Below are 27,185 nucleotides of genomic sequence, written 5' to 3'. Positions count from 1 at the left end.
CGTTTGCAGTTTGGGCAGTAACTGTCTCTGATCTGCACTGCCCCGACCGCCGGTTTGGGGTTTGGGCAGTAGCTGTTTCTGATCTGCACTGCCCCGACCGCCGGTTTGGGGTTTGGGCAGTAGCTGTTTCTGATCTGAACTGCCCCGACCGCCCGTTTGCCCCGAGCACCGGTTTGCGGTTTGGGCAGTAGCTGTTTCTGATCTGAACTGCCCCGACCGCCGGTTTGGGGTTTGGGCAGTAGCTGTTTCTGATCTGAACTGCCCCGAGCGCGTTTGCAGTTTGGGCAGTAACTGTCTCTGATCTGCACTGCCCCGACCGCCGGTTTGGGGTTTGGGCAGTAGCTGTTTCTGATCTGAACTGCCCCGAGCGCGTTTGTGGTTTGGGCAGTAACTGTCTCTGATCTGCACTGCCCCGACCGCCGGTTTGGGGTTTGGGCAGTAACTGTCTCTGATCTGCACTGCCCCGACCTCCGGTTTGGGGTTTGGGCAGTAGCTGTTTCTGACCTGAACTGCCCCGAGCGCCAGTTTGGGGTTTGGGCAGTAGCTGTTTCTGATCTGAACTGCCCCAAGCGTGTTTGTGGTTTGGGCAGTAACTCTCTGATCTGCTCTGCCCCGACCGCCGGTTTGGGGTTTGGGCAGTAGCTGTTTCTGATCTGAACTGCCCCGAGCGCCGGTTTGCCCCGAGCGCCGGTTTGGGGTTTGGGCAGTAGCTGTTTCTGATCTGAACTGCCCCGACCGCCGGTTTGGGGTTTGGGCAGTAGCTGTTTCTGATCTGAACTGCCCTGAGCGCCGGTTTGGGGTTTGGGCAGTAGCTGTTTCTGATCTGAACGGCCCCGAGCGCGTTTGCGGTTTGGGCAGTAACTGTCTCTGATCTGCACTGCCCCGACCGCCGGTTTGGGGTTTGGGCAGTAGCTGTTTCTGATCTGAACTGCCCCGAGCGCCGGTTTGGGGTTTGGGCAGTAGCTGTTTCTGATCTGAACTGCCCCAAGCGCGTTTGCGGTTTGGGCAGTAACTGTCTCTGATCTGCACTGCCCCGACCGCCGGTTTGGGGTTTGGGCAGTAGCTGTTTCTGATCTGCACTGCCCCGACCGCCGGTTTGGGGTTTGGGCAGTAGCTGTCTCTGACCTGAACTGCCCTGAGCGCCGGTCTGCGGTTTGGGCAGTAACTGTCTCTGATCTGGGCTGTCGGAGCACGATCACGACTAAATATCATTAATAAGTCAGATCAGATTTCCTTTGCAGGGATTCAAACCCACATTCCTTTACAGGAAGGGACTACAAATTATTACAGGATGGGTAATACCCAGAGCACTCCTCTATCTCTCTTTACAAATAATTTCAAAGAAGTAAGAGCAAGGGGCCATGATCTTGGTATGGAAATCAGGAAAGGAAAGCTAATTACTCTGTGTCGCTCCGAATAGCCTGCCTTTGATGTAGGGTGGCCACCTGAAGGGACCTTCCGACTTGCGGTCATCACTAGGGTAAAGTCCAAGATTTTCCTACCTGGGTGTGCGGGCCACTTAGATCAAATCCCATATATCCTCATATGGCAGGACCTTGTTGAGAACCCGCCTCCTTGGCTGTCCCCTTTCCAATTAGCCTCTGAACCCTGTAAGACACTGGTTGCTCGACCACTAAAATCCAAGCAACCAACTGCCCCCCCCATCCTGTTCTACCTGATAGCGGGGACCCACTGTTCACAGAACCCCCTCCGTACCCCTCCGGGCCCCAGGCCCCGACCCCCCGGGCTGAGTCGCGGGAGGGAGCAGGCGGAGGGGAGGCCGCCGGCACACACGGGCCCGCTGACAGGGAAGGTAACTTTGAAGGGCCAGCGGGGCGGACGCGAGGGCGCACTTCGCGGGCTAGCCCCCCCCAGCCGCCTGACTCCACGGTGGCTTTACCCCTTCAGGAAATAGGACCCCCAGATGACACAGGAATCCCGAGGCTCCAGTACTGGCCATTCTCCACCAGTGATCTGTATAACTGGAAGACTCAGAGTGCTCGGTTTTCAGACAACCCCAAAGATTTACTGGCTTTACTGGATAGTGTCATGTTCACCCACCAGCCCACTTGGGATGATTGCCAGCAGCTCCTCCGAATCTTGTTTACCACGGAAGAGCGAGAGAGAATACAGGTAGAAGCTAGAAAGCTGGTCCCGGGGGACGACGGTCAACCGACTGCCAACCCCGACCTCATAAACGCGACCTTTCCTCTGACCAGGCCAGCGTGGAACTACAACACAGCAGAAGGTAGGGGACGGCTACACCTTTATCGCCAGACTCTAATGGCAGGTCTCCGGGCAGCTGCTCGCAAGCCCACTAATTTGGCTAAAGTATATTCTATTCTGCAGGGAAAGACAGAGAGCCCAGCCACCTACTTAGAAAGATTAATGGAAGCTTTTAGACAGTACACCCCCATAGATCCAGAGGCTCCAGGAAGTCAGGCAGCTGTTGTAATGTCTTTCGTAAATCAGGCAGCCCCAGATATTAAAAAAACTCCAGAAATTAGAAGACTTGGAAGGAAAGCGGATTCAAGACCTCCTTCAGATAGCCCAGCAGGTTTACAATAACAGAGATACTCCAGAGGAAAGGCAATTTAAGGCCACTGAAAAAATGACCAAGGTCCTGGCAGCAGTGGTACAGAAAGAGCATCTACAGCCAGAGTACACCCAACCTAGGCGGCCCCCCAGGCATGATAACCTGAGAAAAGACCAATGTGCCTACTGCAAGGAGGCTGGCCACTGGGTAAGAGACTGCCCCAAAAAGAAACAACGAGGACAGGGACCCCCTAGGTCTACACCCGTACTAGTCACTCAAGATGAAGACTAGGGAAGACGGGGTTCGGATCCCCTCCCCGAACCTAGGGTAACTTTGCAAGTGGAGGGGTCCCCAGTCCAGTTCTTGGTCGATACGGGAGCACAGCACTCAGTCTTAGTTAAAACTAATGGGAAATTGTCCTCCAAGTCCTCGTGGGTACAAGGGGCCACAGGAGTTAAAAAATACCCATGGACAACACAAAGGACAGTAAACCTCGGAGCCAAGAATGTAAACCATTCTTTCCTGGTCATCCCTGAGAGCCCCTGTCCCCTATTAGGGAGAGACCTGCTAACTAAAATGGGAGCACAGATCCATTTCCTCCCTGAAGGGCCGGTCGTGACCAACTCCCACAATCGGCCCGTGTCCGTCCTGACTATAACCCTAGAAGATAAGTACCGGCTCCACCAGGAGCGAGCGGCCCCTGACCAGGACATAGCAACCTGGCTCCAGCAATATCCAGAAGCTTGGGCGGAAACGGGGGGCTTAGGACTAGCAAAACACCGTCCTGCCTTGTTTGTTGAACTTAAGCCTGGGACAGACCCCGCAATACCCGATGCCCCTAGAGGCCAAGAAAGGAATTGCCCCGCATATCCGCTGGCTCCTTGACCAAGGGGTCCTTCGCCCATGTCACTCACCCTGGAATACTCCATTGTTGCCAGTACAAAAACCTAATAGTGGAGAATACAGACCTGTACAAGACTTAAGAGAAATCAATAAGAGGGTTGTGGACATACATCCAACTGTGCCTAACCCGTATACCCTCCTGAGTACCTTAAACCCTAAACATCAATGGTACACTGTTTTAGATTTGAAAGATGCTTTCTTCAGTTTGCCTTTAGCCCCTCAGAGCCAAAAGCTCTTCGCCTTCGAGTGGAATGACCCTGATAGGGGCATAAGTGGCCAATTGACATGGACCAGGCTGCCACAGGGATTTAAAAACTCTCCTACCCTGTTCGATGAGGCCCTCCATGAAGACCTGGGTGAGTACCGACGCAAACACCCTGAAATAACTTTACTACAGTATGTTGATGACCTCCTAATTGCTGCTGAGACCCAAGAAGCTTGCATCCAAGGGACCAAGGGTCTCTTACAAGCTCTGGGGAATCTGGGCTACCGAGCCTCGGCAAAGAAAGCTCAAATCTGTAAGCCAAAGGTAACATATCTAGGGTACCTGCTTAAAGAAGGGCAGCGCTGGTTAACAGACGCCTGGAAACAAACTGTTCTGCAGATCCCCAGGCCACAATCCACCCGACAAGTGAGGGAATTCCTGGGGTCGGCAGGATTTTGCAGACTATGGATACCTGGGTTCGCAGAACTGGCTAAACCCTTGTATCAGGCAACCCGGGGGCAGCAGCCATTTAATTGGACAGACGAAGCCAAGTTGGCTTTCCAACAGATTAAAACCGCCTTACTCTCTGCGCCTGCACTGGGGCTACCTGATGTTACCAAGCCCTTCCACCTATATGTGGACGAGAATATGGGTGTTGCCAAGGCGGTAATAACTCAGAACTTGGGCCCCTGGCGGAGGCCAGTTGCCTACCTGTCAAAGAAGTTAGACCCAGTGGCTGCCGGGTGGCCCCCTTGTCTCCGAATGATTGCGGCCATGGCTCTGATGGTGCAAGATGCTGATAAACTTGTCATGGGACAAGAATTGTGGGTCGTTACTCCACATGCCATCGAAGATGTACTCAAACAGCCACCTAATCGATGGATGAGTAACGCCCGGCTCACCCACTACCAAGGACTACTACTAAATCCTCTCAGGATAACTTTCCTGCCCCCAACGACCTTAAACCCTGCCTTGCTGCTGCCCAACCTGGACCTGGATGCCCCACTCCATGACTGCACCGAGATACTAGCTCAGGTGCACGGAGTTCGAGAAGACCTGCAGGACCGCCCACTTCCTGACGCCGACCTCGTCTGGTTCACTGATGGGAGCAGCTTCATGCATCAAGGCCAGAGGTATGCTGGAGCGGCAGTGACTTCAGAGACTGAGGTAATCTGGGCGGAACCCCTGCCCCCGGGGACATCGGCCCAGAAGGCCAAACTGATTGCGCTCACCCAAGCTCTTACCTTAGGGGCGGGGAAGAAGCTGACAGTATATACAGACAGCCGATATGCTTTTGCAACGGCGCATATACATGGGGCCATTTACAGGGAGCGAGGGTTACTGACGGCTGAAGGAAAAGAGATAAAAAACAAGCAAGAGAACCTAGCCCTGCTAACAGCCCTATGGAGGCCAGAAAAGTTAGCCATTGTGCATTGCCCAGGGCATCAGAAACCAACTACTCCAACTGCTCAAGGCAACTTTCTGGCAAACCAAACTGCAAGGAATGTGGCAAAGGCTCCCAGCCAACTCCTTACACTCCAGCTCCCTGACCCGGGCCCCCGGGACTTGCCAAATTTCCCTGAATATTCAGAACAAGATCTCCAGTGGATTGACAAACTTCCCCTGAAACAAGTCCAGAATGGGTGGTGGACTGATACTAATGACCAAACCATCCTACCAGAAAAATTAGGACAACAGGTGTTAGAACACATCCACCGAACCACCCACCTGGGGGACCGGTGGATGATAGACCTGATCAGACGCTCCAAGCTCAAAATCAGACATATAGCTGAGACGGCCAGCAGTATCGTGACAAGTTGCAAAGTCTGCCAGCTTAACAACGCATACCCCCAATCTCAAGCTGCAACAGGAACAAGGCTCAGGGGAACCAGGCCCGGTATCTACTGGGAAGTAGATTTTACTGAAATAAAGCCAGGAAAGTACGGGTACCGGTACTTACTTGTCTTTGTAGATACTTTTTCAGGGTGGACTGAAGCATTCCCAACCAAAAGAGAAACTGCTCAGGTCATAGCAAAGAAAATTCTGGAAGAGATCCTTCCCAGGTATGGCTTCCCCGTCCAGATAGGGTCAGATAATGGGCCCGCTTTCGTCGCTAAGGTAAGTCAGGATTTGGCTTCCATCCTTGGGGCAAATTGGAAACTCCATTGCGCTTACAGGCCCCAGAGTTCAGGACAGGTAGAAAGGATGAATCGGACCTTAAAAGAGACCTTAACTAAATTGACTATGGAGACTGGCGCTAATTGGGTAGTCCTTCTCCCCTACGCTCTGTTCCGGGCCCGTAATACCCCTTACAGACTGGGCCTTACCCCTTATGAAATCATGTATGGTAGACCCCCACCCCTAGTTCCCAGCCTAAAAGATGATCTGCTCAAGTCTGAAACAGAAAATGTCTCTGAGCTCTTATTTTCCCTACAAGCCTTGCAGAAAATTCATCAAGAAATCTGGCCCAAGCTGAAGGAACTATATGAGACCGGTCCCCCACCGACACCCCATCCGTACCAGCCAGGAGACTGGGTCCTGGTCAAGCGACACCGACAAGAGACCCTAGAACCCAGGTGGAAAGGACCACTCCAGGTACTCCTAACCACACCCACCACCCTGAAGGTAGAAGGCATCGCATCGTGGATCCACTACACCCACGTCAAGCCGGTGGACCCAACCTCCGACCTCCTGGGACCAATCACGGCGGCGGCTGAAGCACCAGACACGTGGACTGTGGACAGAGCTAAGAACAACCCCTTAAAACTCACCCTGCGCCGACAGCATAGCTCACTGCAAACATGCAGTTAGGTAGTCTGACTCTAACGTTGGTCGCCCTAGTGGCCGCTGGGGAAAACATAAAGCCAGCTCCTAATCCCTTTGTCTGGAGATTCTGGCTTTATGAAAACCAAACCCACCCTGGGCAACCTCATTAGCCCGGGAAATTAGTGGCCAGTGCAGATTGCCCCTCCTCAGGGTGCAATAGCCCAATTTTACTAAACTTTACTGATTTCCCAATAGCCAAACCAGTGGCACCAATGATATGCTTCGAGTATGATCAGACTCAATACAATTGTAAGCACTATTGGTGGCACCAAAGTGCCGGCTGCCCTTATAACTATTGTATCGTCCATAAATACCAATGGTGGGGTGGAAAAGAACAGATAGATCCCAGATGGCCCTTCCATCGTAGACGAGATGGAGACCTTTCATATACATGGATAGTTAGAGACCCCTGGAACTCCCGCTGGACCACGCCTCAACACGGGGCTGTATACTACTCCTCCGCCTCCACATGGCCTAGCAGTCACCTCTATCTGTGGCGGGGTCTAGTGCAGGTACGGCCCCTGGTCCATGGAAATATCCAGTGACAAGAAAACCGCCTGACACAAGATTTACGTCCTTTTTCCTGGTTAAAATTATTGCAAGAAGGATTAGAACTTGCTAACCTCACAGGACTTCACAGCCTGTCTGGCTGCTTTCTGTGTGCCACTCTAGGGCGTCCACCGCTAACTGCTGTCCCCCTGCCGTGGGGATCCTCTACCTCTGCCCAAGCTAACAACCACCGAAACCTCTCATATGCCCCTATCCCTAACGTGCCACTATACCTAAACCCCAGTTAAGAAAAGTTTCCCTACTGTTTCTCAGGAACTAATTCCAGCCTCTGCAGCATCACTGCAACGCCCCTTAATATCACCTTAAGGGCTCCGTCAGGCATATTCTTCTGGTGTAATGGAACATTATCTAAAAACCTATCAAGCCCCTCTGTTACCAACCTACTGTGTCTTCCTGTCACATCAGTTCCCCGGTTGACTCTACTTACTGCCGGAGAGTTCCTAGGGTATACCGGTAACTGGACTAGTGCTGTTATTCACCCAGTCCCTAGACCGAGACCTGCACGAGCCATATTTCTCCCCCTCATTGCAGGAATCTCCCTCACCGCATCCTTCATGGCAGCCGGACTAGCGGGGGGAGCCTTAGGTCACACCCTCATAGAAAGTAACAAGCTGTACCAACAATTTGCCATTGCTATGGAGGAGTCAGCTGAGTCCCTTGCCTCCCTCCAGCGGCAGCTCACGTCCCTAGCACAGGTAACCTTGCAGAACCGGAGGGCCTTAGACCTACTCACTGCTGAAAAAGGGGGTACGTGTATGTTCCTAAAGGAAGACTGTTGTTTCTACATAAATGAATCAGGACTTGTGGAGGACCGGGTCCAACAGTTACGCAAGTTAAGCACAGAAGTAAGAACACGGCAGTTTGCTTCAGCTGCAGACCAATGGTGGAACTCATCTATGTTTTCTCTGTTAGTCCCCTTCCTTGGACCCCTGCTGAGTCTTCTATTTCTGCTTACCGTAGGACCTTGTGTTGTTAACAGAATTTTGCGGTTCGTTAGAGAAAGATTTGACACTGTACAACTCATGGTCCTCAGAGCCCAATACCAACCTGTAGACGCTGAAACAGAATCAGACTTGTAAGACCCAAGATTGGCTCTAGAGATATCTGAAAAGAAGGGGGGAATGAGAGGAGCGGGGCACATTCCTCAGCCCCGGGCTCAAAACAAACAGGCCCAATACAAACACATCCCATCCTCCCATCCCACCACATATCGCCATATATCTCTCAAACTTCCTGAGCCCAGTACAAACACATCCCATCCTCCCATCCCACCACATATCACCATATATCTCTCAAACTTCCTGAGCCCAGTACAAACACATCCCATCCTCCCATCCCACCACATATTGCCATATGTCTCTCAAACTTCCTGAGCCCAGTACAAACACCACCTGGAAAAGTCTCCGATAAGGAGGCAGCCGTTCAAAGTTTTACTGAAAGCGCAGGAACCAAAAGAATTCCTTTGTTCCCCTATAACTTTCGGGCTATAAAAAGCAAACACTCGCATTGTTCGAGGCCCTCTTGTATGCTGTGTAATGGAGGGACCAAGTTCGAACTTGTCATAAAGATCCTTGCCGCTTGGCTTTGACTCTGGACTCTGGTGGTCTTCTTTGGGGAATAGAGGGTCTGGGCATAACAAAACAATCTATAAATAATGGTCTATCTCTACATGGTGGAAGCACAGCAATTAAGTGTCTCATAACAATTTAGTGTCTTGTTACATTATAGAAGCTGAAAAGCTAATAGGGAATTTCCTAAGCTCTTGCAGGAAGCTTCCACATACAATTTAGGTTTCACCTACTACATGTATTCACTTGATACTTTGACTCAGAACAGAGCTACATAAGGAGAGAGTCAAGGCATAACATTTATTTTGCTTGCATGGAATGTAATAGAGGCAACAAGAGATTGGAGTTAGAAGTTGTTAGGTGGCATCTTGATTTGCAAGCTGGTTTCCTAACTTGGCAGCTTCTTGACCTTGGAAGAGATGAGTGATTCTGAAGTCTACAGCTCTGTTGCAATTTTCGGACTGTGGCAGAGGCAGTGGCTTCCTTGTCAGTCCTGTTCTGTGGTAAAATTTTTGGAAGTTTTTCCTGGAAGCTTATTTTGAAAATGATTTCTTAAGTTCTTCCAAGTGAACTCTCTCTCTATATATATACTCCTTAATAAATTCCTTTTTGCCTAAACTAACCAGAGAAGATTATGTTATCCATAACTAAGAATCTTGACCAATATATCATATAAGCTAATAGTATATAGTTATTTAAGAGAATGAGGGTGGCCTTTATGCATGTTCACTAGAAGATGGTGAGATTGTAAATAGTAAAAACCCAGATTGTAGAATAGTATGCTCAGGGTTTTCTGTTCCAAGATGGTAGAATAGGAACAGCTCCACTCTGCAGCTCGCAGCATGTTCGACACAGAAGATGGTGATTTCTGCATTTCCAACTGAGGCTCCACTGGTGATATCCAGGCAAACAGGGTCTGGAGTGGACCTCCAGCAAACTCCAACAGACCTGAAGCTGAGGGACCTGACTCTTAGAAGGAAAACTAACAAACAGAAAGGAATAGCATCAACAGCAACAAAAAGGACATCCACCCCAAAATCCCACCTGAAGGTCACCAGCATCGAAGACCACAGGTAGATAAAACCACAAAGATGGGGACAAACCAGAGCAGAAAAGCTGAAAATTCTAAAAACCAGAGCGCCTCTTCTCCTCCAAAGGATGGCAGCTCCTTGCCAGTAACGGAACAAAGCTGGATGGAGAATGACTTTGACAAGTTGACAGAAGTAGGCTTCAGAAGGTCGGTAATAACAAACTTCTCCAAGCTAAAGGAGGATGTTTGAACCCATCACAAGGAAGATAAAAACCTAGAAAAAAGATTAGACAAATGGCTAACTAGAATAAACAGTGTAGAGAAGACCTTAAATGATCTGATGGAGCTGAAAACCATGGCACGAGAACTATGTGACACGTGCACAAGCTTCAGTAGCCGATTCAATCAAGTAGAAGAAAGGGTATCAGTGATTGAAGATCAAATTAATGACATAAAGTGAGCAGAGAAGTTTAGAGAAAAAAGAGTAAAAAGACACAAACAAAGCCTCCAAGAAATATGGGACTATGTGAAAAGACCAAATCTATGTTTGGTTGGTGTACCTGAAAGTGACAGGGAGAATGGAACCAAGTTGGAAAACACTCTTCATGATATTATCCAGGAGAACTTCCCCAACCTAGCAAGGCAGGCCAACATTCAAATTCGGGAAATACAGAGAACACCACAAAGATACTCCCTGAGAAGAGCAAACCCAAGACACATAATTGTCAGATTCACCAAGGTTGAAATGAAGGAAAAAATGTTAAGGGCAGCCAGAGAGAAAGGTCGGGTTATCGACAAAGGGAAGCCCATCAGACTAACAGCAGATCTCTTGGCAGAAACTCTACAAGCCAGAAGAGAGTGGGGGCCAATATTCAACATACTTATAGAAAAGAATTTTCAACCCAGAATTTCATATCCAGCCAAACTAAGCTTCATAGTGAAGGAGAAATAAAATCCTTTATAGATAAGCAAATGTTGAGAGATTTTGTCACCACCAGGCCTGCCTTACAAGAGTTCCTGAAGGAGGCACTAAACATGGAAAGGAACAACTGGTACCAGCCACTGCAAAAACATGCCAAATTGCGAAGACCATTGATGCTGGGAAGAAACTGCATCAATTAATGGGCAAAATAACCAGCTAACATTATAATGACAGGATCAAATTCACACATAACAATATTAACCTTAAATGTAAATGGGCTAAGTGCCCAGTTAAAAGACGCAGACAGGCAAATTGGATAAAGAATCAAGACCCATCAGTGTGCTGTATTCAGGAGACCCATCTCACATGCAGAGACACACATAGGCTCAAAAGAAAGGGATGGAGGAAGATCTACCAAGCAAATGGAAAACAAAAAAAAAGTAGGGGTTGCAATCTTAGTCGCTGATAAAACAGACGTTAAACCAACAAAGATCAAAAGAGACAAAGACAACCATTACAAAATGGTAAAGGGATCAATTCAACAAGAAAAGCTAACTATCCTAAATATATATGCACATAATACAGGAGCACCCAGATTCATAAAGCAAATCCTTAGGGACCTACAAAGAGAGTTAGACTCCTGCACAATAATAATTGGAGACTTTAATACCCCACTGTCAATATTTTAGACAGATCAACAAGGCAGAAGGTTAACAAGGATATCCAGGACTTGAACTCAGCTCTGCACCAAGTGGACCTAATAGATATCCACAGAACTCTCCCCCCCAAGTCAACAGAATACACGTTCTTCTCAGCACTGCATCACACTTATTCCAAAATTGACCACATAGTTGGAAGTTAAGCACTCCTCAGCAAATGTGAAAAACAGAAATCACAACAGTCTCTCAGACCACAGTGCAATCAAATTAGAACTCAGGATTAAGAAACTCGCTCAAAACCACACAACTACATGGAAACTGAACAACCTGCTCCTGAACGACTACTAGGTAAATAATGAAATTAAAACAGAAATAAAGATGTTCTTTGAAACCAATGAGAACAAAGACACAACGTACCAGAATCTCTGGAACACATTTAAAGCAGTGTGTAGAGGGAAATTTATAGCACTAAATGTCCACAAGAGAAAGCAGGAAAGATCTAAAATCGACTACCCTAACATCACAATTAAAAGAAACAGAGAGAAGCAAGAGCAAACAAATTCAAAACCTAGCAGAAGGCAAGAAATAATTAAGATCAGAGCAGAACTGAAGGAGATAGAGACACAAAAAACCCTTTAAAAAATCAATGAATCCAGTAGCTGGTTTTTCGAAAAGATCAACAAAATTGATAGACTGCTAGCAAGGCTAGTAAAGAAGAAAAGAGAGAAGAATCAAATAGATGCAATAAACAGTGATAAAGGGGATATCACCACAGATCCCACAGAAATACCAACTATCATCAGATAATACTATAAACAACTCTATGCAAATAAACTAGAAAACCTAGAAGAAATGGATAAATTCCTGGACACACACACCCTCCCAAGACTAAACCAGGAAGAAGTTGAATCTCTGAATAGACCAATAACAGGCTCTGACATTGAGGCAATAATTAATAGCCTACCAACCAAAAAAAGTCCAGGACTAGATAGATTCACAGCTGAATTCTATCAGAGGTACAATGAGGAGCTGGTACCATTCCTTCTGAAACTATTCCAATCAATAGAAAAAGAGGGAATCCTCCCTAACTCATTTTATGAAGCCAGCATCACCCTGATACCAAAACCTGGCAGAGACACAACAAAAAAAGAGAATTTTAGACCAATATCCCTGATGAACATCAATGCAAAATCCTCAATAAAATACTGGCAAACCGAATCCAGCAGCACACCAAAAAGCTTATCCACCATGATCAAGTGGGCTTCATTCCTGGGATGCAAGGCTGGTTCAACATATGCAAATCAATAAAGGTAATCCATCACATAAACAGAACCAATGACAAAAACCACATGATTATCTCAATAGATGCAGAAAAGGCCTTTGACAAAATTCAACACTCTTTCATGCTAAACACTCTCAATAAACTAGGTATTGATGGAATGTATCTCAAAATAATATGAGCTATTTATGACAAACCCACAGCCAATATCATACTGAATGGGCTAAAACTGGAATCCTTCCTTTTGAAAACTGGCATAAGACAGGTATGCCCTCTCTCACCACTCCTATTCAACATAGTGTTGGAAGTTCTGGCCAGGGAAATCAGGCAAGAGAAAGAAATAAAGAGTATTCAATTAGGAAAAGAGGAAGTCAAATTGTCCCTGTTTGCAGATGATGTGATTGTATATTTAGAAAACCCCATCGTCTCAGACCAAAATCTCCTTAAGCTGATAAGCAACTTCAGTAAAGTCTCAGGATACAAAATCAATGTGCAAAAATCACAAGCACTCCTATACACCAATAACAGACAAACAGAGAGCCAAATCATGAGTAAACTCCCATTCACAATTACTACAAAGAGTATAAAATACCCAGGAATCCAACTTATAAGGGATGTGAAGGACCTCTTCAAGGAGAACTACAAACCACTGCTCAATGAAATAAAAGAGGACACAAACAAATGGAAGAACATTCCATGCTCATGGATAGGAAGAATCAATATCATGAAAATGGCCATACTACCCAAGGTAATTTATAGATTTAATGCCACCCCATCAAGCTACCAATGACTTTCTTCACAGAATTGGAAAAAACTACTTTAAAGTTCATATGGAACAAAAAAAGAGCCCACACTGCCAAGACAATCCTAAGCCAAAAGAACAAAGCTGGAGGCATCACGCTACCTGACTTCAAACTATACTATAAGGCTACAGCAACCAAAACACCATGCTACTGGTACCAAACAGAGAGAGAGACCAACGGAAAAGAACAGAGCCCTCGGAAATAATACCACACATTTACAACCATCTGATCTTTGACAAACCTGACAAAAACCAGAAATGGGGAAAGGACTCCCTATTTAATAAATGGTGCTGGGAAAACTAGCTAGCCATATGTAGAAAGCTGAAACTGGATCCCTTCTTTACACCTTCTACAAAATTAATTCAAGATGGATTAAATACTTAAATGTTAGACCTAAAACCATAAAAACCCTAGAAGAAAACTTACGCAATACCATTTAGGACAAGGACTTCATGAGTAAAACACCAAAAGCAATAGCAACAAAAGCCAAAATAGACAAATGGGATCTAATTAAACTAAAGAGCTTCTGCACAGCAAAAGAAACTACCATCAGAGTGAACAGGCAACCTACAGAATGGGAGAAAATTTTTGCAATCTACCCATCTGACAAACAGCTAATATCCAGAATCTACAAAGAACTTAAACAAATTTACAAGAAAAAAACAAATAATCCCATCAAAAAGTGGGCGAATGATATGAACAGACCTTTCTCAAATGGAGCCATTTATGCAGCCAACAGACACATGAAAAAATGCTCATCATCACTCGTCATCAGAGAAATGCAAATCAAAACCACAATGAGATACCATCTCACACCAGTTAGAATGGCGATCATTAAAAAGTCAGGAAACAACAGATGCTGGAAAGGATGTGGAGAAATAGGAAAGTTTTTACACTGTTGGTGGAAGTGTAAATTAGTTCACCCATTGTGGAAGACAGCGTGGTGATTCCTCAAGGATCTAGAACTAGAAATACCATTTGACCCAGCAATTCCATTACTGGGTATATATCCAAAGGATTATAAATCACGCTACTATAAACACAAATGCACACGTATGTTTATTGCGGTACTGTTCATGATAGCAAAAACTTGGAACCAACCCAAATGTCCATCAATGACAGACTGGATTAAGAAAATGTGGCACATATACACCATGGAATACTATGCAGCCATGAAAAAGGATGAGTTCATATCCTTTGTAGGGACATAGATGAAGCTGGAAACCATCATCCTGAGCAAACTATCACAAGGACAGAAAAGCAAACACTGCATGTTCTCACTCATAGGTGGGAATTGAACAATGAGAACACTGGAACACAGGGCCGGGAACATCACAGGGCCTGTCGTGGGAGGGGGGACAGGGGGAGGGATAGCATTAGGAGATATACCTAATGTAAATGATGAGTTAATGGGTGCAGCACACCAACATGGCACGTGTATATCTATGTAACAAACCTGCACGTTGTGCACATGTACCCTAGCACTTAAAGTATAATAATAATACAAAAGAACGCTTTCAAAGGAATAATAAAAAAAACAGTATGCTCAGAATATTCTCTTTTCTTGTTAAAAAAAAAAAAATCAATGCAGGCCGGGTGCAGTGGCTCATGCCTGTAATCCCAGCACTTTGGGAGGCCGAGGCAGGCGGATCACGGGTCAGGAGATAGAGGCCAACATGGTGAAACCCCGTCTCCACTAAAAATACAAAAATAAGCTGGGTGCGGTGGCGTTTGCCTGTAATCCCAGCTACTCAAGAAGCTGAGGCAGGAGAATTGCTTGAACCCAGGAGGCGGAGGTTGCAGTGAGCCGAGATTGTGCCACTGCACTGCAGTCTGGCGACAGAGCGAGACTCTGTCTCAAAAAGAAAGAAAGAAAGAACAGAACAGAAAGAAAGAAAGAAAGAAAGAAAGAAAGAAAGAAAGAAAGAAAGAAAGAAAGAAAGAAAGAAAGAAAGAAAGAGAAATGCACATGTAAAGCAAGTCTTAAAGCACACTTATCTGTGGAAGATAGTATTATGAAGGCGTTTTATAATATATATTTGCTCAGATTTTTATGACACCTCATGTGTATTTATTTATTGCATTATCAGAAAATAAAGATAAAACCCTTAAAAAACAAAACAACCACAAGCAAAAACAAACAAAAAGTAAAATCACAGCATTCCAAGGGTAGCCCTCAAGATAATGAAGACCGAATTTCCTAACAGTTGAATGGGAAAGGAACTTACGTTGGATATGAATTAGAAAAAAAGTAAAGATTTTCTCCTGCATACCAGTCTGCAGATTCATACACCCAAAGTTAATTTGTTGATATTTTAATCTACTTCTAATTACGAACTGTGTTTATTATGAGACTATCAAAAAAACTGCTTTCCATCAACATGCAGGTGTTTTCTTTGAAGGGGATTACAAATACGAAGGGATTGACACGTTCATATTTACTTAGCAAATAATGATCTAATCCCTAGGTCAACAGTGAAGCTGAGGAAGGAGAAGACTGTTTCTAGGTGATGGAAGGTTGTTAGGCAGGACTCAGTTGGATTCTAGGTTTCAGGGTGGGGACTACTGTACTGCCTTTTCAGTCAGGCGAATCCCAAAGAACTGCTGCCTGGACGGGAATGGGAATATGGTCTGGCTGGGAGGACAGAAAGCAGATGAAAGAAAGTGTGATATGGGTTGCAGACTCAGGGCCTTGAGCACTGTTCTTTCTCACCTTTGTGGTGGGGGATGACGGGGTGGAAATGCATTCTCCCAGTCGGATCACATGCCACTACTCACCAGTCTTATATCCCGTCGCGGCTTCACATATATTATTTACCCGGCCTGTGTGGCATTTTACTTTGCATCCTTGCTTGGGAGTCTCAGGGGCTATGAAGAAACGTGTTACCCCCAGGTAGCCGGCGGGTGCGGAGGGAGTATTACTGGAGAGGGATAAGTGGGGATGTCGCTGCGCCCTCGTTCCTTGATCTGCGGAGGACGGCCATTCTCAGGGTTCCCGAGGAGCTGGTTCCGTGCACCTAGGCCCTAGGTCGGCTCCCAAGCCCCGGCCCGCCACTACACCAGCCACTTCTTACCCGCAGGTACAAATCTGACACAGACACCAGTTCCTCATGCTCTCGGCTCCAAGGGTTTCTTTCAGCTCGCCTCAGCACTTGCAGCTTCTTCACTCTTACAGCGCCCGCCGTAGTCAAGGCAACAGAGGGATGCCTGGTGACGGACGCGGCGCCGGCTTCCGGCGGCGGAAGGGACGCGTCAGTACGGGCGTGCAGGACCCGCAGAGTTCTCCGCGTTCCGAAGCTCTTGGTGTGGCTGGGACCCGGGAGGAGGAACAGGGCTCGTGGGGTTGCTGCAGACTGTGATTGCGGGCTCGCGTTAGGAACTGGCATCTTCCTCGGCCAGCCTCTGGGCGGTGCTGGAGGACCCCGCTCGCTGCGACTCTGAGGCGGAAACCCGGGCTGGGGCCGAGCGCGGGCTGGGAGCGGCGGTCCCCGGAGTGTGGCTGCCAATCTGGGGTCGGGGCGTGGCCTGTCTGTGTGGACCCGGGATCCTCAAAGAGAACGAATCCGGGACCCTGCAGAAATGAAGGGCATGTAGTGTAGACGTTTTTCCTTTTTATTTAGAAAGGAATGAAAGACCGGCAGTGCACCTGCTTGGATAATAAGCACGTGACCCAAAACTTTGTTCGGGCTCGGTGGGCAGGAATAAAGCTGGGTATTCGACCTCGCGCGAGGACTAGCGAGAATGTCAGAATGAGGGACATGGGGGAAGACTGAAGAGAGAAAGGGAGCATCTTCTTCAGCATCTTGTCAGCCTCCTGCATGCAACCCTTCCTGTACGTGGCCATTGGCCTGGAGAAGTTTACCAGAGTTCTCCTCCACCGGCAGGGTTACTGGTGTCACTGTGCACCCAGCCCCTTCGAGCTGCGTGATTCATCGCAGCCTTCGGATCCAGAAGGATGAGCAAATTCCTCAATTATAATCGTAGTAGGATACTGACTTTAGTGTTTAGCCTGGAATTGGCTGAGGCATGAAATTGACTGATGGCTCAGAATAGTTGGCCTAGAATAATAGGCTGGCATTTCAGATCTGTGAGAAAAAGATGAACCTTTTAAATGGTTCTTGGGCAATTGGTTATCCATGTGGAAAAAAAATTGGACCTCTACTTAATACCACACACAAATCAATTGCACAGTTAAGGTATTTATATTTAAAATCAAAACTGTAAAGCTTTTAGAAAATAATATGGGCTAATATTTTTATGACCTTAAAGGAAGATTTCTTAAGACAAAAACGTGCAAACAATTTTATAAAAGGTTAATAAACTACTTAAAATTAAGAACATATTTATCAAAGACGCCAGAAAGAAATGGAAAAAAACAAGCCTGGTAACTGTGAAAAATATTAATAACACACATGTAATTGACAAAGGACTAGTATTCAGAGACTATAAATAACTTATCCAAAACAAAATAAATCTGTATTACAACCAGTAGAAAAGTGGACAAAAGCCTTGTATAGGCAGTTCACAGAAAAGGAATGTTAAATGGCCAATACAAGAAACTTATAAAATACTTAATCCCATTAATAATAGGAGAAATGTAAATTAAAACCGTGAGATGCTCTTTATCACCCATCTTAAAAAATAAAGTCCAGCAATATCAGCTGTTGAACTTATGAATCAAAAAAAGCAGTATTCCACTGTGGATCAGTCCAACTATTTGGAAAATAATTTGGAAATGTTAGGTTGAGGATGTGCAGATTTAATAACTCAGAAATTCTATTGGTAGAGAGTGTATAAGAGACTCACAACTGTTCATATCAGCTCAGTAATAGTTACAGAAAACTGGAATCCGTCTCCATGTCCACCGGTAATACAATGGATGAATGGTTGTGGTAGATTTGTGAGGTGGAGTTCTACAGTAATAAAAATGAATGAATTATGTCAATATGGGTGAATCTCAGGAAAACAATATCGAGCAGAGAAAAAGTGACAGTGTAATATAGTAAGTATGATTCTTATAGAAGGCTTAAAACTTGCCACTCTACATGATATATTGCTTAGGGACACACTCATTTTTAAAAATTATAAAGAAAATAAGGAAATGATCAAGATAAAATTCAGGATAGTGGTTACCTATAAGCCAGGAGCACAGGGTACTTCAAAAGTAAAAGACTTTTTTTTTTTTTCCTTTTGAAATGGGATGGTGCATACATAGGGGTTCATTGTGTTGTTATTTACACATGTTTCATACCAACCCAGTGCTTAAAAACATACATTATAGAAGACTGATAAGGGACTGAGACTTTTTGAAGGAAGGACCGACTGAGAGGTTGGAGAGGTGAAGGGAAACCAGCAGTGGGATCTAAGGAGAGATGGAGGTAAATTAAGATATTTCAGACTCTTGGAAGAATTTCACATATGCATGTAACACACATGCACACAAAGGGTGATTGTTATGCTGCACTGGAATCAAGAAAAGTGAGGATTGACAATGATTACTGCGTTTGTCCAGAGGTCATTGATAGCCTTTAGGGCTTTGGTTTTGCCAGAGCTGCGGAAATGGAAGCCTTTCTGAAAATTTCAGAATTAATGTGGATGAATACATGTGGCAGTTCATATCAACAGATAATTCTCAGTGCTTTTGAATGAAAGAAAGGAATAAATAGAAAGGTTAAGAATTTTTCAAAAGTTTGACAGTGGAGAGAATGGAGGAAGGGTAAGGGAAAATCATTCTGGAGAAAGGAGGAGGAGGTTAGTCTGGTACTTAGGGCTAAGGAGTTGGAAAGGGATGGGATCTTTATTTAAACGAATTCACTGTCAATACTGATGCACTGCAAGATCTAGAGAATGAGATGTAGACCCTCACTGGTGGGCATTACAGTGAAAATTATCAACTAAATGGTCATACTACAAATATTTTCTACTGTATTCTTTTTTTAAAAAAGATGTATTCAAAATCTGTTAATTTAGAAAAGGAGTAAAGACACTTCTCTTGCTTCTAGAAACCTCTGTTTCAGTCTCTGCTCAGAATTTGTCAAATAGCTTATAAATAGGAAAAGAATGGCTATGTTATTGATGTTTAGAAAGAATTCTCCCAAGTGCTACTCTCTGTAAGTTGTTCTTGAACTGCACCATCATTTATGGCTGATATTTGGATGAGCAACACTGTGGGGAGGGTATGCAGTATTTGAATACGTTTATGAGTTCCTAGTGGTAATGTTTTTCAATTTGTCATGTTCCCTTCCTCTCAACCAACTTCACTTCTCCATCCCCTCATCATCTTAAAAAAAGAGAGAGAGGGCCAGGCAAGGTGGCTCATGCCTTTAATGCCAGCACTTTGGGAGGCCGAGGTGGGTTGATCACCTGAGGTCAGGAGTTCAAGACCAGCCTGGCCAACATGGCGAAACCCCGTCTCTACTAAAAATACAAAAATTAGCCAGGCATGTTAGCACATGCCTGTAATCTCAGCTATTTGGGAGGCTGAGGCAAGAGAATCATTTGAACCTGGGAAGCAGAGTTTGCAGTGAGCCGAGATTGTGCCACTGCATTCCAGCCTGGTCAACAGAATAAGACTCTGTCTCAAAAATAAATAAATAAATAAAAAGAGAGAGGCTCTATATAGTTTAAAATTCAAGTATTGGCTGGGCGTGGTGGTTCACACCTGTAATCTCAGCACTTTGGGAGGCCACGGTGGGAGGATCACTTGAGCTAGGAGTTCGAGACTAGTGTCTACAAAAATAAATAAAAATAAAAAAATAAAATTTAAGTATTTAAAACAAAAAAAATCTAAATTAGCAAATTTTAATGTTACATTTTAATTCTTTGGGAAGTGAAGATGCATATGTTGCATTTTTCCAGTTAAGGTACATGGACAGCAGAGAAGATGAACAGATCCGAGGGATCACTATGAAATCCAGTGCCATTTCACTACATTATGCAACAGGTTAATCAATCTGTTTTACAGAAACAGAGCTTTGCATCTTTCATGTCCTCCTCTCTCTTTCTGAATTAATTGCATGCCTCAGTTTCTTTGCTTATATTCTACATATTTTATTCTGGCCTTTACACATGATCTATTGTCAGAGTCATGCTGTCCAGGCTTGGAAGCAAATGGAAACCTCTGACTGGCTTGAGGGCAGAAGAACTGGCAGTTCACACTGGCCCCCTCCACCAGGTGCTTGTATGGATTTCTTCACAAGGAAAGTCAGGAGCCCTAGGCCTTTAGCTGGTTCAGCCCTGCTATTCTGCCTCATGGCCTAGCCTGCATGTTAGATTTGGAGTCTTATTTACTTAAAAGTAGACTGGCATGATCAGGACCAGCTTGCTATCCTCAAATGAGGATGCTACTTCGATAGTAACACTTCTAGGAATTTATCTGACAGAAATAGTCATGTCAGTGTGTGAGATACATGTCACTGATATTCACTAAATAGTTTGTATTCGTGAAAAAAATACCAACAACCTCAATGTCAGTAGGAGAATGGTTAAATAAACTGATACATCCAAGCTGTGAAATACTGTGAAGCTGTTAAACCTACTGTTTAATATATATGTCATTGTATAGGGAAGAATGGTATGTTAAGAGAGAAAACGCAGACTATTTTTGTAAGATATGAATGTGTTTGGGTAATAAAAATATATATGCAGATAAAGGTGTCTGGAAGGATACTTACCAAACCCTTAACAGTAGCTCTCTGCAGGGGCTAGGATTATGGCAAAACTTGCACTTTTCAAAATATTTATTTTTGTAGTATTTGAAAATTTTACACAAAATGTGTATTCTTATAATTAGAAGAAAATATTAAAGATATATTTTATTTCCCTAATGGACTTACCTGTGGTTCATCCTTCACAAGTGTCGTATCTTTGGCATTGCCACCAAAAGATGTACTCTGTGGGGCATGGCTGTTGTGCCAAACCAGTTTTGAAGCTCTTAGGCACATGAATTCTCAGTGTTTAATGTTTAAAGTAACACTTCATTTTTAAAAACAAATAATTCTCACATTTTAAAGGGTATGTTCTCTTCCTGTAATCCAGAGAATGGGGTTGAGGGTCTATTGATTTATCTCATTTTATAGACTTCAAGAGATTTGTAGGCTGCCTTCCTCCTTACCCAGATTATTAGTCTGTTTTTATTTGAAGATTCCTCTGGTGTCAGTTTTAGTTGTTCTGCTCTATACTTTGTCTCTAGTCCCCCTCCCCTGAGTCCTTTAACCACTTTGTTAAGGTTTAATTTATATACCATAAAATTCACATTTGTCTTTCTGGTGTAGTATTGTAGAAGAATTTGCTGTAGGACCCTGGGAATTGAATGGTCTGAACTCTAATTTTGTTGAGCTCTGTGATCTTGGCTGCTCACAGATTGTTTTAGGTACACTTTTTTTTTTTTCTTTTTAAGAGACGGAGTCTTGCTCTGTCACCCAGGCTGGAGTGCAGTGGTGCTATCTCGGCACACTGCAGCCTCTGCCTCCCGGGTTCCAGTGATTCTCCTGCCTCAGCCTCCTGAGTAGCTGGCATTACAGGCGTATGCCACCACACCTAGCTATTTTTTGTATTTTTAGTAGAGATGGGGTTTCACCATGTTGTCCAGGCTGGTCTCTCATGACCTCAGGTGATCTGCCTGCCTTGGCCTCCCAAAGTGCTGGGATTACAGTCAGGAGCCACTGCATCTGGCCAAGTATTCTTTCTTGATTGCACAGACTGGAAACTGAAGCTAGCTTGGGTTGGGGTGGGATAGATTATTGAAAGCATACGTGTGAAATGATATTAGAAATAATATTCATGAAAATTGAAAAACAGGAGTCTTATTGGAGTGATGTTTCATAAAAATTGGAGCCAGATTTTGATTCTGGATCCAAGTTAGTTCTAGAGACCACATCAGTAAAAGTTTATGGATCCTTCCTCTGGAACTCCACTGTTGTCCTTGGATTTGGGTGTCTGTTTTTATCTCCACTATTGTCCTGTATGTCTTTTCTCTGTCTCATAGCTTTTGCCTACTGTCAGGTCTTCATCTTTGTGCATTCACCTTGCCCTGACTTCTTACCCTTTTATCCTATCTGTTTTCACCTTATTTCTGTTGCCTACTGCTTCAATCTCTTGTGTTTCTGAACACACAGTCTTAAGAGCAGGATGCGGCTCTGCTTATCTTTTCATGTGAACCCATCACAGAGGTTGCAGCTGTGGATTGGCTGCCCTTGGGTTGGTTAGTCACCTCCTAGTCCAATCAGTGGTGATTGGAGTGGAGTCAAAAAGTGTCAAACATGTTTCTTGTGAGCATGGGATGACTTCCTAGAAGGGAATTTGGGCTGAGCAGTCAGCACACTTAACAATTCAGAGCCTTATGAGGATAGAAGTTAGGAATGTTGACTGGGACATATCCTCTCAGATCACCTGAGAGATGAGATATGTTTTTATCCATATCTTAGTACTGATTCTCCAGAATGGAGTATTTCCGCTATGAAGGTGGGACAGTCTGAAGGGAAACCTAGATGGGAGAAAAAGAGGGAAACCTGATGATTGAAGAAACTCCACAGGTGACTTTTCTTTATACCATGCCTTCCCCTCCTTTTCACCCACTTTGAATGCCCTCTTATTTGAGAATTTGTGTACTAAATGCAAGTTAAGCTCTTTCTCTGGTTCTGACTCTTAATTTACTAAGCTTTCAAAAGTATTTTCAAATCTTTATTTGGGTTGAAATATAGGGTCTTATTCTAGTTTAAGGTAAACAGATAAATCATGCACATTATAGAAGTGGTGTTGAAAACCATCAAGGTCATACACTATCTTAGCATTTTCCAGGAACATAATTCTTCTTTGAGAAAATGGAGCCTCTATTATCTTTACGTTTGTGACCAAAATTTGCTACAAATATTGGGATCATATTTATTAAATCTTGTTATTTGCCTGTTTCTTACCTCTCTGTATGTCCCACCCACAAGAATACCATACATTTATCTTGTTAGGAAGTATTCCTAACAATATACATTCTGTAAAATATCCTAAGGGGATGTAATGCCTTTGAATCCTTTAGCCTAGACTCCAGATATAGAAGACAGAAATAGATTCACATGGGTTAAATAATTTGAAATTCATCAAAAGGAATACTGCTGTCATTTCTACTGTATAGCCATTTTTTATATCTGAGCAAATACTGCTGTTGCTGAACTTTTGAAGTTTTTATGTAAATCATCTTTAAAAATATTTTAAATAAATTTACAAGTTTATATACATACATACACACATATATGTATATATATATTACATACATAGTATATATTGTGTGTATATATATATGTTTCTATTTATATATATGTATACACATATATTTCAATTTTTTTGTAGAGATAGGATCTTGCTATGTTGCCCAGACTGGTCTCAACCTCCTAGATGCAAGCCTTCTACCCATTTCCTAAAGTTTTGGGATTACAATTGTGAGCCACCACACCTGGTCCAAGGTCATATTTACTGTAGAGAATTTAGTATGTGTTATAGAATATACAGTAAAACACAAAAATGAAATAGAAATCTCTCTCAGTTCACCACCAGTTATTTTGTATTTTCAATTTTTATATTTATTGCAAGTTGTATGTGTATGCACACACTGTGAGGTAAATATATAACTTTATTTCACCCTCAAATAGCTTGTTTATTCTAACACCTGTCAGATATGATTATTAAAAACAGCATTATTGCTGATATGTTGTTGACACCTCTGCACAAGTGAGGCAGTTTGGGTGGGGCTCTTAAGGACTAGAGAGTGAATTATGCCCACCCATGGAATACCTCCCCCGATTCCTGGGGTAAGGGTCAGCATCACTCAGCTCCAGTTGATTGATTGATATCCTGTGGGATTTTTTTTTTTTTTTTTCAAGAAAAGTTGGCATCTGGATGTTTGGTAAAATCTTCCAAATATCAAAATGCTACCAACTTATTTAAAAATTGTAAAACACCTTGTGGAACACACTGCAGTGGGCTTTAGCTTATGAACTTTTAGTGTGTAACCTTAGGCGTATAGTCTAGCTATTAGCCTGGGTCAGTGGTACACTTGGGATTCACCAAGAGTCAGCCATATGCAGTGAGGATGTCCTCCAAATGTGGAGACCAAGGATACAGCAGCCTTCTGCAAAGAGGTCCATATGCAAGTTGATCACTTTGTAAATACCTCTGTTAGGGTTAGTGGTTGTGGGCAGATGGAGGATTTACGCATGTGTTGATTTCAGCTCTGTGGCTCTCTGGTTTTATACTCCAAAGACCAGGCCATGGAGACACTGACTCATGCTATGTAGTTGCAGACAAGGCCAGCATGTACCAGAAAGTCATCTCTTTCATTCAGAGGCCTTAGATGCAGGCCTAAGAAACTAGGTACACGATAGTTCACTTCTGAGCTAGGTGTCTCGTATGCCTGATTTTGTTTCATCTTCACAGCAACTCTGTGATGAGTATTACTCTTACTTTACATATGTGCAAAAATGGAGTTCAGAGAGGTGAAGATACTTTCCCAAGGACAGACTAAGTTCTAGCATGTGGTAGTAGTCCTAGAACCAACATTTCCAGCCTATTCACTTGGACCATTAGTCTCTTGGAAGTCAGGCCACAAATAATTCCTCCTGAGGCTCGAGTATCTCCTTTCCATCAGCAATTACTATGGACGTCTTGTGGCCAGCACTACCTGTGCTGTGGTCTTCAGTCACTGCCCACTGTGTAAGCCACATGATCTGGCCTCTCTTATAGTCTCTTCCCCATGTTTCTCTGTGGTTCTGACACCCTCTTTCAATCTCCCATTATTCCCTTCCTTACCAAAACTTACTCTAAAAACATTCCAAGGTAAACAAACATCCCTACATCCTCAATGTCTTTTTATTGACGTTTCCTTCTTCTGCCTTGCTGTCTTCTGATGACATTGCCTACCATGTACTTTTTTCAAATGAATGCTACTCGTCCGTTCATGTTCCATGAATCTCTGGGTTAGGATATGGGATTGCCATTCTTTTTGTTCCCAGATCTAATGACAAAGGTTAATCTTCTACCCTTGTTTTCAAACTTCTTCTTTCAAGACTCAGACCATCCGGTTATTCACCTTTCCAATCATTGTCAGCTCCTGGTGATGGTTCCTGTTCATTAGTGAATTTGGCTCCTGGTCTCATAATTTTTCTTTTCACCTGAATCTTCTAAGGTGACTTTTACCATCCCTAAGAATGACTTCTTCAACAGCTTATCCTCTCAACAACATTGATTCTCCACTTCACCTACCCGTTGTCATGACTGCTTTCTGGTTTTTAGCATCACCTTGAGCTATCCATCTTCGACATTTCAAACTTAAATACTTCCTTCTCTACAATCTTTGATTCTCCCAGTTCTTTCTTTCACCTGACTAATGAGGTACCCATTCTTTGACTTCATAATATTCTCTGGTTTTTTGACTCCCATCAACATTTTTCTTCATTTACTTTGTGCCTCATACAGCCCAGATTTGTCATTTCATTGACAGTCTTGCCAGCATCTTCAGTCTCTTTGGTTCTTGACCTTCTGTCATATTTTTCCCCACAAAACTTGAACTCTTGATGAAGCTAATTCTCTATACATCTTTGTCATTGTATTTGGGCTAGGTTCTCACATGGTCTTCCAGACTGCTGGCAGACTTTCCATGTCTCCCTGTTAGGTCTTGCTTATTCTTCCCAACAGCTGTTTTAAACCTTCTGGTCTCTTTCAACCTACCTGTAATCCCCTCCTCCACAATGTCAGAAGACATTCTTACCTTCTATTTCACAGAAAAGAGAAGACTTCTCACCTGCTTGCCACTGTATCTCAAAAGGTAATGGGGGTGGGCATTTTTTGCTTGCCTCCTGTCACTGGCAAAAACCTGTGCTCTGGACTTATCTTCTGTTTATGATCTTTTCTTCAGTATCTTCCACCTCTCCCTCTGAACTGGCTTGTAACCATCAGCTTTTAATCATGCTCAAGTCTGTCTTGTCTTAAAAAATACATAAATCCTTCTTTCAGCTCCACATTCCTCTGCATATTTCCTCTTCCCCCTTCTTAGTCAAAGTTATACTATAATTACTCTCTCAATTACTCTGATAATGAGACCTGTACCTTATAGTAATGACGTGCATTAGCAGTGTGAAATTGATCCTTGATCTATGACTCTCCAGGGTGATGCTAGGTGTAGAGAGATTATAAGTAAACATCAACCTTTTTTTTTTTTTTTTTTTTTTTTACTGTTTCTTATTCTGGTTCTTACACCCTTCCAAGCAAAACTGCCAATGATCAAAGGAATTAAGACCATGTGGATGTGTAATTATTAGATTTACTATCTATGCAGCGGGCCTTCAAAGGTGGAGAAGTTCTCAGTAATGTCAGAGTTCAGGGTGTGGCCACAGTACTGGGTGGCAGATGTGGACGGGCATCATACTGAGAAAAACCAAAAGTGGGTGAGGTAAAATGTAGTCAGAAGTGGTCTGTATGTGGTCTAGTTTCATGTTGGAGGAAGGTCTGGAGAGGCCTTCAGGTTGGGTTTGTGCAGCAAAAGAAAACTTAATCAATTTGCTATTGATAGTTGTTTCTAGATCGTTTTTTCCTCTCTTTTTCCTAACTCATGTCACTTTTTTTTTTTTTTTTTTTTTTTTTTTTTGACAAGAGTCTCGTTTTATCACCCAGGCTGGAGTGCAGTGGTGATCATAGCTGACTGCAGCCCAGAGCTTCTAGACACAAGCAGTCCTCTTGCCTCAGCCTCCCAAGTAGCTAGGATTACAGGCATGTGCCACCATGCCTGGCTAATTTTTAAAATATTTTGTAGAGATGATGGTCTCGCTCTGTTGTCCAGGCTGGTCTTGGCTCAAGTGATCCTCTTGTTTTGGCCTCCCGATGCACTGGGATTATAGGTGT

At 43.9% G+C, this 27,185-nt stretch overlaps 1 protein-coding gene, 1 long non-coding RNA gene and 1 pseudogene across 6 annotated transcripts in view; 2 read left to right on the top strand and 1 right to left on the bottom strand.

Moving 5' to 3' along the window:
• Nucleotides 1-16,467, top strand: part of LOC144330049 (uncharacterized) — a 31,638-nt gene extending 15,171 nt beyond the window's left edge. The window contains exon 2 of the long non-coding RNA XR_013395900.1: nt 15,134-16,467. This is a non-coding gene — a long non-coding RNA (uncharacterized LOC144330049). The remainder of the gene's footprint in view (nt 1-15,133) is intronic.
• Nucleotides 1-16,506, bottom strand: part of LOC718515 (stabilizer of axonemal microtubules 2) — a 45,274-nt gene extending 28,768 nt beyond the window's left edge. For 2 of the 4 annotated variants that reach the window (XM_077940146.1, XM_015142904.3), the window contains exon 1: nt 16,376-16,506. In XM_077940146.1, coding sequence (XP_077796272.1) covers nt 16,376-16,413 — 38 coding nt within the window. In that variant the 5' untranslated portion in view covers nt 16,414-16,506. Of the gene's footprint in view, nt 1-16,079 lie in introns of all 4 variants that reach the window. The other 2 variants (XM_077940148.1, XM_028851238.2) reach the window with 2 other exon arrangements.
• Nucleotides 16,507-26,035: 9,529 nt separating this feature from the next.
• Nucleotides 26,036-27,185, top strand: part of LOC718497 (elongation factor-like GTPase 1) — a 45,635-nt pseudogene continuing 44,485 nt past the window's right edge. Inside the window, exons 1-2 of the transcript XR_013395414.1 lie at nt 26,036-26,112; nt 26,623-26,731. The product of XR_013395414.1 is annotated as an elongation factor-like GTPase 1 (transcript). The remainder of the gene's footprint in view (nt 26,113-26,622; nt 26,732-27,185) is intronic.

This window comes from Macaca mulatta, chromosome 7 (assembly GCF_049350105.2).
Source record: "Macaca mulatta isolate MMU2019108-1 chromosome 7, T2T-MMU8v2.0, whole genome shotgun sequence".
Classification (NCBI taxonomy): domain Eukaryota; kingdom Metazoa; phylum Chordata; class Mammalia; order Primates; family Cercopithecidae; genus Macaca; species Macaca mulatta.
Note: the sequence above shows the minus strand (reverse complement) of the source record. Positions and strands in the feature narration are given on the sequence as shown.